This window comes from Styela clava, chromosome 5, assembly GCF_964204865.1.
Source record: "Styela clava chromosome 5, kaStyClav1.hap1.2, whole genome shotgun sequence".
Lineage (NCBI taxonomy): Eukaryota > Metazoa > Chordata > Ascidiacea > Stolidobranchia > Styelidae > Styela > Styela clava.
Window position 1 is genome coordinate 21,761,059 of NC_135254.1, and position 20,187 is coordinate 21,781,245.

Consider the following 20,187-nt stretch of genomic DNA (forward strand, 5'->3'; position numbering starts at 1 on the left):
AATCAATCAAAACTGTATCCATAAGAAAAACGTTCCAACTTACCCAATATTTGTCACCGTAATAGACAGCCCTGTCTTTACGGCCCACCTGCCGCGGTTACGGCAGCAAAATTTTACCTGCCATTGGTTTTCAATTTGCTGCCGCGGTAACGGCAGCTCGACATTGGTTTGTGGCAGCTAAACAGTCAGTTGCCATGAGTTTGGCCGTAGCGGCCATTGTATGGAAAAACCGCCATGGTTTTGCGGCAGCTGCAGATGCCACAGAATACTTAAAACTGCACTTGAAATTTTCGGGCTATTTTGAGAGTGCTTTTGCGAGTTGGGGCCTGTAAAATGGGGTATGTGTTTCAAACCATCATTATGATTCATCGCATACAACAATCTGTTTTTTAAATGTACCGGTAAAGAATTTTAGCCTAGTTTATCACAGCTATTTTTACACTGATTTTTTTTTTACTGCATTTAAATTAAAACTCATAGGAAGACAGAGTGATCATTGAATTATCTGATTTATATTTAAGTTTCCAAAACACAACGGAAAACTAACGAGAAAAGGAGGTAATGTTTACGACTACGCGTGAAAATCTGTCTCGGTGAGAAAAGTGTCTGAGCGAATGAGAAAAGGGGCATTGTTACTTACATCACTTTTTGCATCTTGCTGATTGGCAATGCAGCAATGTCACGAAGTAAACAAGGAAGTTGATGCTGGGGAAACATTCATCGAATCATGAGCTATAGGCCTACTGGTCTATCTCGAAACCGGTAATGGTGAGTTGTACGCAGTAGTGGGATTCAGCCGGTTCGCACAGGTTCTATACAACATACAACCTCCCCACGGAATCTTATGAGATCAGCGAACCGGTTAGAATTACTGATTTATTTGCTAAAAAAATATGACTTTTTGTAACAGAACCGGCTGAAAAATATGACTTTTGTGATGGAACCGCCTGACAAAAATTTTGAATCCCACCACTGCACTTGTTCTGGTTGTATGGTATTCATTTGTATTCGGCTATGTTCAGTTGTATTTGACTGTATAGCCTACAGTTCTATTTATTGTCGCATGTGCCGTGTATTCAGCTAGGCCTATATCTGATATTCAGTCAGTGACAACAACACCCGCTAAAGCAGCATTTCCCAATTGTGACACAGGGTGTTTCGAGGGGGGCCACAATCTGACAATGCTGGGCGCAGAACTGATTTTACATTACCCTATACGGTACTGCTTCACGTGAGAACTCTCTTTTTTGTTTTCACTTTCAGACTTTAGCATGAATTGCTTGAACATAATGTTGTAATGGGATTTGGAATCTACCAATCATAGCCTAATACTGTAATACCGGTACAGTAATACTGTAATAACACTCTCTGAAACTGGAAGGGGTCCACGAGCCATAAAAATGTAAAAGGCTGGGACCACGAGGCGCAGTTCTTACCACTTCATGGCAGCTCCTGCCACGAACGTACTGCGGCGTCTCTTGCCATGGTTTAATGGCGCTATTACCGGTATATTTACAAAGTCATGTACAATATTTTAGATTATCATGCGGAATTATATCTACTTAAACCTAGACCTAACTCCAAATAGGCTACATCCAAATTGTATTCATAAGAAAAGTGTTCCAACTTATTCAATATTTATCACCATCAAGGGCAGCCCGGCTATTACAGCCTATTACAGCTCGCTATTGGTTTGTGGCAGCTGAAAAGTCAGTCGCCGTGGATTAGGTCATAGCGACCATGGTTTGGAAATCCCGCCATGGTTTTACGGCAGCTCTAGACGCCACAAAATACTTGAAACTGCACTTCAGGACCACTGGGCTAACATGTAAGAACTCTTCCTTCGTTCTTGGGTCAAACCCTTTTTTTTATTTAGATTTTTACCAGAGTTCAGGGGTTTCGTCAGGTTCCAATTTTAAACTTAATCAACAACAGAATATAATATCTGAATATATATATATTTAGGGAATTATAGCGATTTATGTACTAGTTCAGTATTTTATATAATAAAACCAGAAATATGGTCAAGTATTTGACAATTGCAGTGGGTGCTCTCGTTGGTGGTGGTGTAATGATTGGCTATAAGCGGATGAAAGAAAGTTCAAAAAGACTTCCTGATGGAAGCCATGTTGTCATTGTTGGCGCTGGATATGCAGGCATATCATTGGCTGATAAAATTAAAGAGAAAGGAAATTATACAATCATTGATTCAAGGGATTCACTTCACCATAACATGGCTGCTCTTCGATCAGTTATTGAACCTGGGTTTTCAGTAAAAACATTCATTCCATACAAACCAAAATTAGGAGATCACTTCAAACAAGGGAGAGTTGTTGGCATTGACACTGCAAACAAATCGATATCTCTGGCTGACCAGGCAGAATCGATTTCATACACACATCTTGTCATCGCTACAGGAAGCAGTGGCCCTTTCCCAGGAAAATGTGACTACACCAAACCTGTTCCTGAATTGATAAAGCAGTATGAAAATTATGCGCAGACCATCAAACAATCTCAAGATGTTGTGATCATTGGTGGTGGTGCTGTTGGTGTTGAACTTGCTGCTGAAATTGCTGAACAATATCCAGATAAATCTGTTACTATTGTGCACAATGGTGGAGTTTTAGTTTCAAGGAAGTTGACGAAAGATGCTCTCGACAGGATAAGCAAAAAACTTGAAGAGATGAAAGTGAAAGTTATCTTGCATGACACTGTAGACAATACTGACGATCTTCACCTGAACCAACTGAAGAAAGGTATGGTTGTCAAAACATCTGATGGACGTCAGCTGCAAGCAGACTTGGTTATACCTTGCGTAGGATTGACAGTTAACAGTGAAGCATATGCGAGCAGTATACCTGACAAAGTTAACAAGAAAGGACAACTGCTGGTAGATGACTATCTTCAAGTAAAAGGTTTGGACAACGTTTATGCAATTGGAGATTGCAATGACATTCCAGTTGGTAAACTAGCGATGGAAAGTGCTTTTCAAGCGGATCATCTGTGGCAGAATTTGACATCTTCATCTGATCCTAAACCATATAAGGAAAGTGGATTCAAAATGGTTGTGCCATTGGGAAGAGATGGTGGCGTCATGCAAGCTGGAACTTGGGTTATGGGAGACTGGGCTGCGAAACGTATTAAAGCGAAGGATGTATTCGTCAGTATGGCATGGAAGGTTATGGGACAGCCTGTTCCGGAGAAGACTTCAGTGAAAGATGAATAGCATTAATGCTGAGCGTAGAAAATGGAACAATTTACCTTACTGCTGAATTTGCACTACCTAATAGTGAAATGTGATTGTTTGCACCTATAATATCTTTCAGCTTGCATACTTTGTAGAACTTTGAATTACTTAATAGAAATTACTGTTTTTCTCCATGTAAATATGTACGCACAGCTGAATTTTGCTTTGGAAATAAAGGGATGTGTGTCATGCAGTTATGTGAAAATGCATCAAAAAATATTAAACAAAATTTCATGCTTAACTGGCTATATTAGTCTTATTAGGTCCAATAATTCCATTTGGCAAAATCTATTAGAATCAGATGAGGCTTGTTTCGATAGAAGCATGCCCAGTCCAAAACTCAATTTAGTATTGATAAAGGCAGCAGACGTTTCAATTAATCCAACGAACGACTGACCGTTGTCATGGTCTAGTGAAAACCTCAGACGGAAAAAACACCTGCTATGTGTATAAATCATGAAGATTGAATATTTCTGACCACTGTGCTTAAATGCACCACCTGCTTATTATTTATGAAGTAATACAGTAAACGAATCATATTTTTATAATCAACATCAATTTTAATGAATTTTCATTTTTTATAGGCTATTTCAAATAACCACTTTGGTTACAATATGACTTACAGAGTGCCAGGTTTTCTGATTTTGTGATGAATGATGTCGTGTGTAAGTAATCACTTTATCAAATTATGTTTTTATCTACATCATTTATATTTAATCATTTCAAAATGTTGGTGATTTAAATATATACATGCCACAATAAAATTATAGTACTTTAGGACATCCTTTGTTTTCCCATTTCTATATATCGTCTATACCAGTAGTGCTTCCCAACCTTTTCAGGTCACGATCCACTTTTATTGTCATTTTTTTTGTTCGACCACAATGAGATGTTGTTTTATGAGGAAAAAACAATGTATCCCAATGCAATTTACTATTAATGCAAAACTTGAGCCTACATATTAGGATAGGATTTATTTATTTATTGGATATTATCAGATCAAGTCGAGCTTTGACAGTGAGACAAGTTCACACGTAACATAGCATAACACTCCGCAGATTGTGCTTTTTGGCTCAAAGTAATTTCCTGCCTTAATGAAAGTATATTTGATGTGATCGGAGTCATATTATCTCACTACAATTACAGTTTTCCTTTTGTTTCTTTTACTTAGTTACCTTTCATTTTTAAAAATTATCCATTTTGTGGCTTACAAAAAAAAGTTTGGGTGTTAAAATAAGTATATTAATCTTGTTTAGCCAGTATTTAAAACGCAATTGGACATAAGATTACCAATTACATAAACCGGCGTCTTTGCTACTGTCTACACGAATTTGACAAATTACTGATCTGCCTAGTAGCTTACCTACAGCTTCCAACATATAGGGCCGTACTGAAATTATTAACTTATATTCTTTCATAATTGTTAAGTAATGATAATGACACAATTTCCCAATCTAATCAAAAACTGCACGTAACATTTGTAAAAACTTCACGACCCAATACTTCGGGTCGTGATCCACTGGTTGGGAACCACTGGTCTATACCATGAAGCTTGAAAGTGGTAATTGGTAGCTCGCAAAAAAAAATTTTCTGTCTTGTGTTGGTGTTGGTATCAGTTTGGGTCAATTTACACATAACAGTTTATCTCACTACTTTATTTGTAATTTGTTTAAACCTCAAAAATATGCAGCTTGATTATGCCAAATATATGCCGTAATTGGCATTGTGATGGTCATTTGATTTATTTAGAGCAAAGGATGGATTCTTAAGATGTGGCATATTTATCACACAGACATTACATGGCCATCTACAAAATACAATTTGCTTACGAGAAAGGATGGAAAATAATAATTTATACATAGTTGCAAATGAGATCCCGAATTCGTTCTATAGAAATATATTTCGTTTGTCATGACTTGAAGTTCGCAACCTTGATTTTACAATTGTTGATTAGTAATGCTTCCTGACATTTATGTGCATAATTTCCGAATAATTCGCTGTATCTAATCATTTCTTGCGATGATGTAATTGATAGTGGACAACACTTTATTTTTTTTCTACTTGTGTAATTCGGAATTGGGGCAACCACAAAAGGAAAATAGAAGTAGGTTAACTATGGCATTATAGAAATAACTTATTGCACACAAAGTAAAGTGAATAATGACAACTCGGCCAACCTTGCACGACAAACTTTATTAGTAAAACAAACAACAGCAAACACGTTGTGGATCGGAAAGAGTTTGCAACCCGGCAGCCAATTGTGAGTCGATACCATTCTTCATTCAACTCGGCCCAGCCGATTTATATCACAGTCACATGGGAAATAGCCGCAAAACGTATCAGTATTTGTACGAGTGAAGTATGTACTCAAGGGCCAAATACAAATAATCAACTTCCATTGGCGCATTTAGAGCCATGGACGTTATGTATTTATTGCAGGTAAATACTTGATCGTAATAACAAAAAGACGAAAGTAGGATTTATTCATTCAAAAATTTACCCTACATTGAGTTTAGACTGACTTAAAATATAACAATCGATAATACGCTTGTTTTGATGAATAGTGAGAACAATGTAGGTCCAAAAATTGGGAGAACTATAAAATCGAACTGGCTCTCAAAAACGACTTCAATTTTGCAAACATATATATGACTAGAATACTAGATATGCCATAGGATGGAACAGTGATTTCCCTACACCCCCCCTATAGGGGGTGAACACCCCCCCTAAAATTTCAAACACCCCCCCCCCCCCCCCCCCCTAATTTTGAGGTGCGATTCCACATTTTATTTCCTAACTCAAGTATAATTGTATTCAAATATAACGACTATGGCATATTTATCAGTGTAGATGAGGGGTTCTAAACCGCAGTCTGCGGGCCAATTACGGCCGGCGTGACGATTTAAAATGGCCCGCCGAACTTGAGTGAAATAGTTTAACGAGCTAACCCTTCATGTAGTACCTTTTGAGTTTTAGATACCGTCTATTGTTACATCATTATCACAGTTTAAGCACGTTTATTTTGCAACAATTGAATTATACCGGTATCTTATGTATACGTATGGGTATTAGAATTACACACTTCAGTATTTTAGATATTTGCCGTATATTAAGAAAGCTTAAAGATGTCACAAAACGAAAACTAGGCACTGAAAACAGACGATTTTTAGATGAAGAATGACAGCGTTTTTATTTCTTTATTAAAAAGAATCAAACTTCAGCAGTTTGTCTTCTTACCAACAAAATATTTCAGTTCTGAAGGAATACAACATTATGCGCCATTATGATCAGTTGACGCGCGTATTTCAAAATTTAATTCATACAAAAGTCAAACACACATGTTCAAAAAAATGTGAAATGTGTAACAAAACAAGCCATAAGTAGCCATTCATACAATGCCAGATGAGCAAGTAACTTCATTAGTCACTATCAGTTGCAAATTACTTGTTGAAACGTAGTAGTATATATATATTTACGGTTGAAAGTCGTGCTTGTTATCTATTTCCCGGGAATTCTATCAGCTAAATATTATAATTATTGATTTTATTACATAACAAACCGCGATGCTAGGTGTATCTAAAATCAAGCTTAGAGGCTATTTTGGTGCCTATTTCTCAAAAAATTTTCTCAGGCCGCTTAAGCGCGCCCTGAACCCCAGCCGTGTCGTCCCGCACTTTTCCTCGCTCCCCTTTTCTGGCCCTACAATTTTATTCTGCTGTGGATTTTGGCTCGCCGTCAATCAACTTGGGGAGCCCCTCATGTACATCGTTTCTTAAATACATACCATTTTTTTAAGAATACAAATAACCTAGTCTCTAATAGTAAATTATTTACCACCCCCCCTAAATTTCGAAACACCCCCCCTAAAATAAAAAGCTGGGGAACATACTGGGATGGAATCTAGTGAGTATGATGGGTTTTTCTCGGTATTGAATTGAAAGTGTGGCGATTTGATAGAAATTGGGATCGGCTTTAATCTAAACTTTCTAAAGCACATTTAGAACGAATCTGAAGTGAAATACAACACAAGTAAATATTACTAACTGAATAAGAAAAAACAAATATGTAGCGAATCGCTGACGCTAGCGGCAAGCGGGTCAGAACTCAGAAGTAAAGTCGAGTGAAGCAACAACACACCACAGCACATCAATTATTGCCGCTTGATTTTAAACACGCTGCGACAATCACCGCTGGACTACAACTGTATAAGTAAAACGGGTACGCGGGTGGTGAATCATATTTTCAAAATTAATTTTCTCGATTTTATCAGTTTATTTCTAAATCCGGCATTCAACCCATTCCATAAGATCCCATTAAATACTTCAACCGGCTCATTTCATGCCGGATTATATGGTGTATTATATGGTGCCATAGCTTTGTCATTGAGAAAAGTTCTTACTTCATAAATTCTGAACATCTGTCTGAATGTATAAATGCCCGCATTCCAAATGTGATTAGTAGTTGCAAGGGGGGTTTAATTAATGACACTTGCTGTGGAAACATCGGAACACGGGAATGCGAACGGATTGCTTGGCGGTGGAGGTCTTAAAGTTTATATTGAAACGTTCAAATGCCCGTGTAGCTTTGATAAGATGTCAGGTTTATGAAATTGGGACTTGCATTCACAACAAACAGGACATGTGGAAATTACTCTCCGAATGACATCCATCGAATATGGAAGTCGAATACTACTGACTCCAATAAAGTGAAACATTCTCGTAATTCCTGGGTGGCACAGAGCGTCATGTAATTTATACAAAATATTATTTCCCGGATCGTGTACAACTGAACGCAATATTTTCTTGCCCTCGACGACAACGAATGTCGAAACTATAGCAGAGAAGAGTTCTGGTCGCCATCGCGTGACATTATCATTTTTGATCTTTGTTCTAGGGTTTTGATTGAACATAAATGATACAGATCTCACGTTTGTTATTAGAGTGAAGTGTTTACAAGGGAGATAATGCCGCCAATGACGAACAGTTTCGATGATGGCTTTGCTTCCTTCTCTACTGACGGGTGTTTAGTTCTGGACCTTGTAGCATGTGAGAAAAAGAAACCACTTTCACTCTGGTTTAAAATTGCAGCCAGTGTCACGTCAGAGGCATCTGATTCTACTTAAAAGATAAAGTCTCATACACGGCTATAACAACAGCAGATTCTATGAGTCAATTCTTGGAACGCATGAATTATCTGGTCCTTGAAGAGGAAAGTTTTCGCTGATGCTCTAATCGCATCAGAAAACTTTGGTAACCACTCCGAGTAGTACGAGAATACCTCAAGACAACGTTTGGAAGCGGAATTAGATAGGCAAACGCCTCAAAGGCGCTCCCTTAGGGTCCAGACGTATTTGGCCTTCCTCAATCTCCTCAACGGCATTCCTCAATGAAAATATGCTGAAATAGTGAATCGTTATTTTATCAAATACACTCAATTAGTAAATTTATATTAAATCCTATCAACTATGCCTAATTTTTTTTAACAAAATCTCTTTTTATTCCAATATTTTTCTACTGACCTATCAGTTGCTTCCATGTTGTTGGGAATCCTCCAACCATGGAACATAAAACATGGGATGCTACGTTGGAGTCCGACTTCTTTGCTGTAGAAAGCTCGGAACTAATGTCTTTACCATATGATCATAAGGAATTAGTAACGAACTAAAGAAGATGTTTTCAACCGCTATTTGGCGACAAAGCGTAAAGTAGATTACGATATGCATGATTGCCCATTGCAAAGTTTTCTTCGCTTGAGTTTTTGGCGCGTATCATAAAAAAGAGAGCAGCCTCATTAAAACTGCCAGCATCATATTATGCAGGTGACTGATATATACATGGCGAAGATTTTCACAACATTATTATCTTAATTTCCATCACCGCTCGTATGTCTACTCTAAATGATAGAAATTCGATTGTTTATAAAGTTAAAATTCAAAATGCATCAACACTAGAGGCATGATTACCACTTTTAGTAAAATTTTTATAACAAGAAAAAATAAATCGGCTCGTTAAGATTACATAAATCTTCAACCTGACTCACACCTGAAGAGTACGCACTTTATTGAAAACTTTGAAAAAGTAAGAATAATTTTGTAAGAATCAAATGCTGTAAAAAACAATGTTAAATGCAACGTTTCGCAATAAAATATAATTCGGTTCACCGAAAAATGACCATTGTCTTTAAATATTATATCGCTTTCGCTGCCAAGCCATATTTGACATTTTCCCGAAGTTTGAGAGTCATGCTTTCAAATGACTATATTTTTAAAACCGTTTCAGCCACAAAATAACCCCAACATATGAAAGTTCTTATTTTTTTCAGAGATATCTAATGAACGGATTACTCGTTTTCTCTAAGGCTCGATTAAAAAGATAAATGAAGAAAAATAAATAAAAAAATTTTGAGTAGTATTGCTTTTATTTCGTCAACAGACAATTGCAGATTAAAATGATCACAATCAAATTAATAACAAAGCGATGAATATGTATTGTTGATTTACTAATATACTTTAAATATATTTTTATTAAATTCTAAATCTAGTTGTACTTCCTGGAAATTTATAGCAGATAGTAGGAATTTTCTTACGGCGATAACAAATTCGCAAGATCGCAAAAAAATATGTATCAAAACTAAATATAATCGGGCAATATATTCCCACATTATTATGTTCGCAGATTGCCGTGGCATTCTAAAGAAGTAATGCTTTCATCTTGTCGTAAGTCGACGCAACCGCGAGTTACCAAGAACACAATTAAATTAAAATAGAAAGACATTTTAAATTCTCGTCGTTGTCATGGATTGAATATTGTGCGACAGAAAAGTCAAATATACACTGAAAAAGTTGGCTCTTTTAACGAACGCGTAATTGCGGCAAATTTCCGATTTTGAAATTCTGTTGTGTTTGGTTATATCGCTTCTTCACACAAAGTACGGTTGCAATAAACGCACCTTGAGTCCGCAAAAGTTTTTGCCGGTGATAAAATAGTTTTTTGTAAAATTCTCCAGTGCTGATTTGCTCCAATGCTCATTTTCAAATAGCAATTATGTATTTTTATTTGTCAGTTAGCAAGGCAATTGATTGCAGTTTCTGTCGATGTGAATATTGTTAAAATTGATCCATCCAACGTCGAGATATTGTGCAGGAAAGGGGTCAGCTGCTTGGGCCACTATAGTGGCCCGTGGCAGCGAAAGCGATACATATATCATAAAAAGAACGTGGATTAGCAGGGATTGCCGCAATGTACCAATGTGTGACTAGTTAGTGCTAACCTACAGAATTTGATTATTTTATGTGCTATTATAACCTTTGGATAAAGAGTACCAAAGTGGCATAAACTTTCACAAAATCGACAAACCTGTATTATGATAGTTTACCACCTGTTTGCGATTATGAAATTCAATGTCATAATATTATGTCGTGGAATGCAATCGATCAATTCAAATATTTTTGATAACCATCAATAGAAGGACCTAAATGTTATTATATTTGTATACTTTTTATTGTACGAAATGTGTATGTGGAGATTTTCTAATTATGTAATACGGTATAATACTCAATATAACTGTCATGAGGTAGTCAATCGACACCAACTCATTTTGTTTTCGGAACTTCTGTTACACATCTAATACATACAAATGCACTCTAATTCTAACTTGATGACTCATTTATCGTGCTTAAAAATCATATTAAGTTGCCCATCATATATATATTTAAAATCTCGAAATTTCGAATTTTCCAATGAAAAATCGTTGTATTTCACCGAAATACAATAAGAGTAATATGTATAGGGTATTTCAGTATTTTTGTTTCAATAGCTTGGGCACCATTGCGGCCAGGTGTGTTGGGGTTGCGCTGCAATAATAGCTCTCCTTATCTCGCTTTTAAACAAAGACTGTCATTATTATTTTCGAACTGCATTCTGACGAAGTTAGAGCTTATCACATAACTATATCACCCGATGCGCATTTCCAGTTTATCACAATTTTAGCAGCATACGTAATATTATGATCAATATCTTGTCAAAAATTCACTGCCAATACGTCTTACATCTCATCAACTCATTTAATGCTCGTCTCTGGTTTCACTAAGATACCAATTCTGTCACAGAATATGTTACAGATATCAGGATCACTATAAGAAGTTTTTAAAATTCCCCATTTATGTATTCATTAATTTAACAAAATGAAATAAAATAACAGGATACAAGTTTTTATAATTTTTTATTTCAATGGAAAATAAATAATATAAAATAATATTCGTAATGTTATAAATATAAAGTGAAGCTCATCAAAAAGTATAATTAAATAGTAAAAGAGAGAAAAGGATATCTACGTACAAATGTGACATAAATATGAAATTAATATAATTCATTTAACAGTAAACAAATTACACACCATAAACAAAATATATTTTAATCAGCGTAAAATTCTGTACAATAAATTCAGTTTATCATTTTGTAAAAAAGTTCTATTTTATCGGCGACGGTTAGGAAATATATTCATCCGTGAAGTCGACATGACCAAAAATGTATATCATTTTAACATATGAGATTATTTTACTTGTTTCATGAATAGGCTTATCGTGAATTCGAGTATGAATAAGAACTGAAAAATGCCCAGTATAGATGAAAATTGCTCTTTTGCATCGCATAGTTGCATTTTTCGCTCAGCAACGTCACCGACGGATGAACCAAAGCGGAGATTGTCTGCTTCTGTACTTTATCCTGTCGTACGTCTGGCATCTATGGTTCATTGGTAACATGCATATCGTCGTGAAGGTCACGTGACACCAAAAAGGAGTTAACGGTGTAAGCTGAACAGTTATAATGACAACGGCAACTGCGAATCATTAGCATACTTTTGACAAAGTATTCACCCTTTTCGCACCTGAATCGAATTCGTACCGTTCTTGTCGCATGAGGGGTACAACATCTTAAAAAAATTTAATTGACAACTATGAATATTTATTATTTCTAACCAATTCCTAAAACGCAGACATTATGAACGGCAATGACCTTGTTTACCTCTTCGGAAAAGTGTATATATGCATGCTTATTTGATCTCGGTAATCGTTATCCACACACTACAACACTTGAGCGAGAATTTCAAAAATGTTAGATTGTTATTCAATAATGCCGTTTCCACTTTAAACTGACATTTAAAAGTGTAGTAAACAGAATTTCTGAAAATTAATCATTGAGATGACATTCTTTTATGTCTATATTTCTAATAGATAAAATTATTTCCACTGTTTATACTGCGAAATATATATAAGGTGTCAATGACTTTGTTAAATGATAATTGAATTATCCAACGTGTTTTTGGTCATTTATTGCTAGTTTAAATTTCCAATTGTTTAACACGGAAAATATTTAAAAAAATAATTACCTCCCGTCATCACATCCACCACAATATCGCGGTCTGTATGCACGGACGCTTACGCAGTTTGAATATTTGAAATGTGTTCGCTTATGTTCCCTTCGCTGTTTTGTGCAATGCTTGCCTCTCTGTAATTTGAAAACAAAGAGATATTGTTTTAACGTGCTGAAGCAGTTAGATATCGGAAAGTAAGACCCCGATTAACTTCAATTTTACCGTTTTCTAAAAATATTTTTTATCACCGGAATTTTCTATATTATACCCCTTTTTCAATAATGATAATGGTATGGCTCGTTTATAAAACTTATTTCAAATTGATATGTCCAAATTTACACTGTTTGTATACAACATTGTGCCAATTTGTGAGTGTATTACCGCCAACTCGCCCATTTTGACCACTTTTCAAATATAAATATATATAGAATTTTACTAAACCAAACTGAAGTATGGAATCATTAGTATTAACGTCAGAGAAATACTTGAGAAAAGTGATGGACGCCTAACACTTTCAGTCGAGGCGCCACTGCGGAAATTTGTCCTCTCGAACGCATGCCGGAGAATGGATTTTTCCAATTTCGTTTACCCACGTACTTAACCGTATGACATGGCATGAATTTTTCAACCAAAAATGTTACCAACCGTCGCAACACAACACAGTTGAATTCAGATCTTATCAACCATGCTTTTTAAAATAAAGATTATTGACGTTTACTTAGACCATCTAATCCAAATACATAGTTTGCAATATGCTAGGCATCCTGATTCACATTTCTATTTTGACCACATTTTTAATTCATACAGCGTGTAAAACGGAGAACGCGTGGGTTCTTTAACCTGCGGAGGGATAAATATAAGAATTACTGGCGTTTGGCACGTGTCCTAAAATGAAACAAAAAAGAGTAACATTCAGGATTCTGTTTAAAAACGGAGTGTATGAAACCAAACAGCCAAGATCAATTGTTATCACTTGTGTATATAAATTTGTTACGTAGATGTAATCTACTTGGTTGTATGTATAACTGAGCTAGCTTGTATGTATAACTGAACTACCATCTTTCGCGAATGACTTTCGACGCCATCAATTTTTTCAAATCAAAATGCCAGATATAAATCAAATACTTTTATCATATAGCTGCCATGTTGCGCATTCTTGTGGTTAGCAAATCTTATTAGGTAAAAAGTTTATCTATAGAACCACTCATTTGTTTAACATCAATCTAACACAAATTTCTGCATGATAAGTTTTGTCGTTCCAAATATAACTTTTTTTCCGGTCTAAATGCGAGAAATAGCGTATAATTTGATCGTGCAATATTTGTGGATCGAAATTATAAAGAATTTGAAAGCAGTATTCGAGGAATTTGAAAGATATTCGTAATCTGTTTCTAATATTCGGATTCGAAGGAAATGACAAAGAATTTGGACTAGACTGCATGTTTTCACCTTTAGGTGATTTTGAAATATGTTGTATTCTTAGCAAGTTGAAAATCTATATTGTTGTTCATGCAATACTAGTCATTCAATTAAACGTTTAAAAGCGTTGCGGTAAAAAACGATTCCCTTACTTTTTGACAACACAATATATTTTGGCATTCAATTTTTCGGTAATCGGAGTTAGCAAACAACCAACATTTACCCTCATTTGTCACTTTCGGCAGTGTCAATGAGGCGCTACTTGATTTCTGCTGACACAGTTATTGCATTTCATATTTCAAATGGCCCAATTAAAACACTTCAAATTCTACTCTTAGGTCTCAGACTTATTGACTCTGCAGGTCGATTAGCTTTTGGCCAATTTGTTGTTCACAAACTGGCCCCCTTTTGTTTTATTCGTCAACTAACCAGAATATTTCGGTTATAGCTTTAGGCTACAGAAAAGACAACACGTACTATCATAAAATTGAATATTTCTTTGATGTGATACAGCTTACCAACTGGTAGGGACGTGAGGCATGGACTATTATCTTGGCTCTAAATATATTCGGGGGAATAAGTCACAGTTTGCATTTACCTTTGGAATGACGTAATCGGTGTTATCACAAGGCCGGATGTTACAGAGTCTAGATTCTCTCCTCAGTTTGCATTCACGGTTGTTGTTTGTCACCCTCGTAGCTAATCCGAGACCACAAGTCTTTGAGCAAGGACTCCAACTAGTTGTTTGAACCGCACAATTTGCTTTTGATTGTGCATTTCTTCGGCGAGCTGTTGTGAACGAAGTTGTCGTTACCAAAATAATAGCAATGAGCAGGTATTTATTTCTACCCTTTTCCGCGGAAACATCCATTTCATGAAATACTATATGGAATATTTTTGAATTAAACGCCTGTAAACGCAAATAATGTTAAAAAATTACGCACAAAAAGATGAGAATATAACAAACTAGAAATCAGATATTTTCTCAAAATTAATACTGGTGTGATTAACATTCCTAGACAGTCGCATTCGAAGAAATGTCGACTACTATTTAATACTGCTATGCAGCACTCTATATATTATGTTAAAGACATTTTCACTTTTTTCTTCGACTGTACATTTTTTCTTTATATTTATTTTATTTATTCTCAATCTACCACGCACAAACAACCGATTCAAAATAAATTAATCGGCTTTGTGGGATTTTTTGACGATTGATTCGCTATGACATGTGGTATTTCGGAATGTCAGTGATCTTTCTAGATTTTCAAAACTTCAGAAAGAGAAATAAGAGCCAAGTGAGATGATTCATACGAATATTTCAATCGTTTTTGTTGGGAGAATATTCGCTACTGCCTAAGCAGTGGTTCCTCCAATCATTTCGATTTAATGACATCCTCAGAATAAGTTATCGCTTCTTATTTAGTTATTTTTTGGCAGATTTCTTCGAGTAAGCAGGCTGTGACGCTTTGTTTCTTATGTAGAACAAACGTTTTATAGTTTTCGAAATTAATCTGGCTCATGCCGTCGATTGACGTTTATCTGTCATTATCGAAAATTGTCACATCAAACCCGTATTTATCTTCTTTGCTCGACTTTTTAAAACAGGATGATGCTCTCGCCTACATTGGTTGGAGGTATAAAAAAAAAACTTTCAAGTAGGAGATACATATTGGTAAGCGTCTATGCGGAAGGAAATTTTGCAAAGCTGAAGATATTGAAATATTCCGGAACTAACCGCAAACCAGCAGACAAAACAAAAACATTTTAGGGGCGACGGCACAAAACGTGTGATTTTTGACAAGTTTGAAATATTTTGCTCATTTGAATATTTGTTTCTGGTTTGCTACGAGATTTGTTACTGACACATGTAAAAACCGTGGGAACTAAGGCCATGGGATATATTGCGCGATACTTCGTTTTTCTTGTTATTACATATATATAAAGCAGAAATTTTTTATTTGGAATTTTTGATATTAAATTGAGCGAGCATTTGATGTGTGATTAAGCGTTTTAGCAAGGTTAATGGGTATTTATTTTATAACATAGCATCTCTTTGTCAAAGGTTAAGAACGATATGACGATAAGTATTACGTCAAAGTGCATTCATATCAGATTTCAAAACAAAAACATACTCAAGACAGATACCGCCCAAACTTCAAATTGAGGTGTGGTAAATCAGAATCAATTTTATTGCACGACTACTTTATTTTGCGTTGTTATTATTTAGACAACTCGCGTGACTCAGTAGCAGTGGGGCGATGTCAGCCAATATGTATTCGGATCCACTATCAGGACTAAATATTGGCGCGTTGTTCAAATGGCCACTCCCACGGCCATTTTTGTTGTCCGCAAGATGGCACACGACGTACGATATTAGGCAAGTTGGATAATTCACAATCTCATTCGCGTTGTTTCTCAGATGCAAAAACTAATTAGAATATTTTTTTTTAAATGGTAGAAATAATAAACGCCGGCCGCAATATTACAAGTAACAATATTACAAGTGCAATAAATAAATGAAATTAGGCCTACCATCAACATCTCCAACAACATCATTTGATATTGCCCAGTTGTCGTATTCATACATATTGTCTTCCATAATGTCATCACCAAACCAATCTCTTAGTCCCACTCCTCCTTTTTGAAGAAGTACTTGCGCCATCTGGTAGTCAATGATTTCGTCTCCATCACCACCACTATCATCAGCTGCATTCATGTAATAGTCAGAAGAGGAAGGTTGAGATTTACTATGGTAGAATGGGTTGCGATTCAAATCGGATTCGTCCCCGGTGTCACTCAGGTTGTTTGAAACTGTAGACTTTTCAGTTGTATCAGTAGGAGAAGGTAACAATTCGTTACCAGGTAGAACAGCTTCTGATGCTTCCGTGTCTGTATTTTTATCGACATATTTATCCCAAAATTTATCAAGGGGAAGCTCCCAAGTGTGGTCACTTTTTCCACACATCCATCTTTCGCAGCACTCATTATCAGCGACCTCAAGTCGTGCGTTGGGACATTCTTTTGCTTGAGGTACTCTAGTTTCATGAGGGCACATTGTCAGACATCCGACAGTTCCGTCCATACACCAGCATTGGTGTTTGCATGTTGGTTGAAACATTTCTCCATTTAAATAGGTGCGTCCATTATATGAGCAGCTTTGGCCGACTTGAACTGCAATGATAAAAATATTGTTCATATCTGTTTCCATGAACCATTACTAAGACTTATCGGATGACTGATGAAAGAAACAGTGCTTCATAAAATTGAACGTTATAAGTATTATCATATGCATTTATTTGATTCAGATTTCTAGTATTAATCTGACAAATAAAGCTAGTCATGTCAAATACACAGAAATTTCTGCTTATAGAGATAAAATTGAAAACATTATCATTTTTCTCCATTTATGACAAACAATTTGGTAGTGTATATATTTCCACATTTGAGGTTTCCTTCTATATTTCTCTGATCGTTTCAATTGACAAGTATGGCCATTACACTAAAAGATGTCGTGAACTTTTTAAAACGGTATACGTTCTATTTTTTGAATTCCTATATATATATATATATTCTATATATTCAGTTATTTTTTATTTAGTGAAGATTCTATTATTACCTTTGCAAATTCCTTGTTCCTGATTGGACGCAAAATCACAAACTAGGCCCATTTCCGAATCACATATGTTTTGAATATCGCAAGTTTGTCCTTGTTGTCTTGTGCAAATTTTGCAGCAGCTGCATCCATCCATAGTTAATCTGACTCCAATTGGACAATTTGTTGGCTCGTTTTCACAAGAACATTCATATGGACACATCGCTCCAATCTGTGGTTAAATCATTTTGATTATATTTGTTATTTTCGGAGTATAGGTGAAAAAAGATGATGACATAATTTTTATATAACAATCTCCTTTGTCATGCGAATTTTCGACTATCCACAAATTTATATTTGTCAGATCAATTTTGTTACTCAGATAAAATAGACCAAATTAAACGGTGTTCAAAACCTAATTAAACTTGTATAGTCCTATAATTATGGGGTCACTAATGATGTAACCACAAATGTCCGGTAATAAATAAAAATGATCATTTGTGACACCAACTTTCCTGGCTTTACAAGCGCAATGCTGAATACTGGACCACGTACTAATTATTGTGAACAACCTTGGATAATATAAAATGACTTACTTCTTGTAGATATATGGCGACGAGAATAATGAAACTCCAAATTAATTTATTCATACTGTCTTTTTATTGAAATATTTCTTCAATCTTGATCTTAATTTCTCGATGATGTATACGTAGGTAGATTATAAAATGCAAATGATTTATAAAAAGACTGTAAACTGTATAGAACAACAATTATTAGATTGTCAAAAATCACAATGAAAATAGGTTTCAAATTTTGAAACTAAGATATAATAATTCTATCTCATTTGTGCAACCGGACATATCGTAAATGATCACAAACATAACTATTCATTAGATCAAATTAGTAAAACTAATTCTGCAAATTTTCACGTGCTTTCATGTACGATTCGTCTAAAGATCGTAGAAGAATATAGCTGCCTAATGATTCAGCGAATATTGTTTGTAGGGTTGTTACATGAAGTAGAATAACTATTCAGAAATAGCGCATTATATACGCAATGCAAATTGGATAAATTTGAAAAAAATACATTTTTGGCTCCGACATATCATATCTTCCCATGCATTCATAGCACCATAGTAAATTAAATAAAATTCAGCGTAGATAATGAGAAATTACAATATTTTTCAGACGTGTGAATTCAATCACTAAACAGATATTTGATTACGTACAATAATAGCATATCTTGGAGGACGCGAACCGAAAACCGGTCGAAATTACTCTACTTTCGATTTTTCGACCTCGTTTTGGAACAACTTTTTTATAGCATAAGCGTGTGCCATGTCTATCAAAAAGTAACTGCCATACCGAGAACACCGCAATATATATATAGTGTATCGCCATTACGTCATAGACATTGTACAATAACATCGTCTATTCTTAAATTATTATGCAAAGCGAGGATTGTCGGAGGTGGAACGCTAAAGATAGAATTACAAAATTGAAGGATCCATGACTGTGTCATCGTTCTGTAGAGAAATATGTTGTTTACATATGAAACTTTTGTGATACACTCGGTTGCATTTTGTCAAAATGAACGGATAATTTGATGGTTTATCTTATGACTGTTTAATTTATTAGATTTATCAGATTATCTTTTAATTCAATACAATATATATATAAACAACAACGCAAAGAAACTCAAAATAGTTTTTATAATGTGTTTCTCAAATGAAAAATTATCAAACATCCAATTGAAAATAAGAAATACGTACTGGGCACTGAGGCTCATTCAAAACTTAAAAACTCTGTATAGCATTAGAATATTGCCACTATTGAAGCCTATTTATTTTCATACAGTTCATGTTCATAGAAGAAGTATAATTGATTTCCAGGCTTCAGTTCTCAGATGACAACTTTTGCCATAAAATTTTAGTCTAACGAAACAATTGTCAACATTAAGTTACAACATGCTTCACTTTCAACACCACTATATCAATTTTGGTTCGTAAATGAAGGAAAATGAAAATCTTGAATGAAAGTCAGCAACCAGTGACACGCAAAAATTAATATGAAATAAACAAAATAATGGTTAAACTAACAACAGGCCAGCAATTACAGATTTACTCGACATAAAAAATATTTTTAAATTTGGAGGGCTTATGGTATAAGATTAAAACCTTTTTATAAGGATTAAGTCAGACAGTTTGAGTCCATTGTAATATCTCTATGCAATTCGAGTCATATGCCAATTCTAATTCAATCATATTTGATACTCTTTGTTTTATGCTTTCAAGATTTAGGGCAATTGTGGGAGCATCCGCACAAATAAATCACCGAATACAACATGCATACATCTTCTTCATTGTTGTATATCCCCAAGGAAAAGATGACGGGGCAGTATGACAAAAAGGTCCAATTTTTTAGAGGTGGAGTCCAGAGATTATATTTCTCGACTATAAACCCACTTATTAAAACTAATGTAATGCAACTAATCTATCTTTGTTACCTGCATTCCGCTAGTTGCTGATGATCCTTTCAAAACGTATCTACCGAC

At 35.3% G+C, this 20,187-nt stretch overlaps 1 protein-coding gene and 1 pseudogene across 1 annotated transcript; one reads left to right on the top strand and one right to left on the bottom strand.

Annotated features, from left to right (window-relative positions):
- The first annotated feature begins 1,231 nt into the window (after nucleotides 1-1,231).
- Nucleotides 1,232-4,982, top strand: LOC144422832 (ferroptosis suppressor protein 1 pseudogene; annotated as a pseudogene).
- A 6,710-nt stretch (nucleotides 4,983-11,692) lies between these two features.
- LOC120344524 (CCN family member 1-like) lies at nucleotides 11,693-18,392 on the bottom strand. The gene is made up of 6 exons (XM_039413791.2): nucleotides 18,230-18,392; nucleotides 17,658-17,865; nucleotides 16,574-17,212; nucleotides 14,637-14,827; nucleotides 12,635-12,753; nucleotides 11,693-12,178 (listed from the first exon to the last, which is right to left on the bottom strand). Exons 1-6 carry the CDS (start codon nucleotides 18,281-18,283, stop codon nucleotides 11,989-11,991), a joined length of 1,401 nt encoding a protein of 466 aa, XP_039269725.2. The 5' UTR covers nucleotides 18,284-18,392; the 3' UTR covers nucleotides 11,693-11,988.
- Nucleotides 18,393-20,187: the final 1,795 nt, after the last annotated feature.

What these genes read in the sequence shown, in the direction of transcription:
- LOC120344524 (XM_039413791.2), bottom strand. Translation starts at nt 18,283, where the DNA reads ATGAATAAATTAATTTGGAGTTTCATTATTCTCGTCGCCATATATCTA. An exon ending in GGAACAAGGAATTTGCAAAG is followed by an intron (nt 17,213 to 17,657) that starts GTAATAATAGAA and finishes TTATCATTGCAG; the next exon opens with TTCAAGTCGGCCAAAGCTGC. An exon ending in TGTTGTTGGAGATGTTGATG is followed by an intron (nt 14,828 to 16,573) that starts GTAGGCCTAATT and finishes CGTTCACAACAG; the next exon opens with CTCGCCGAAGAAATGCACAA.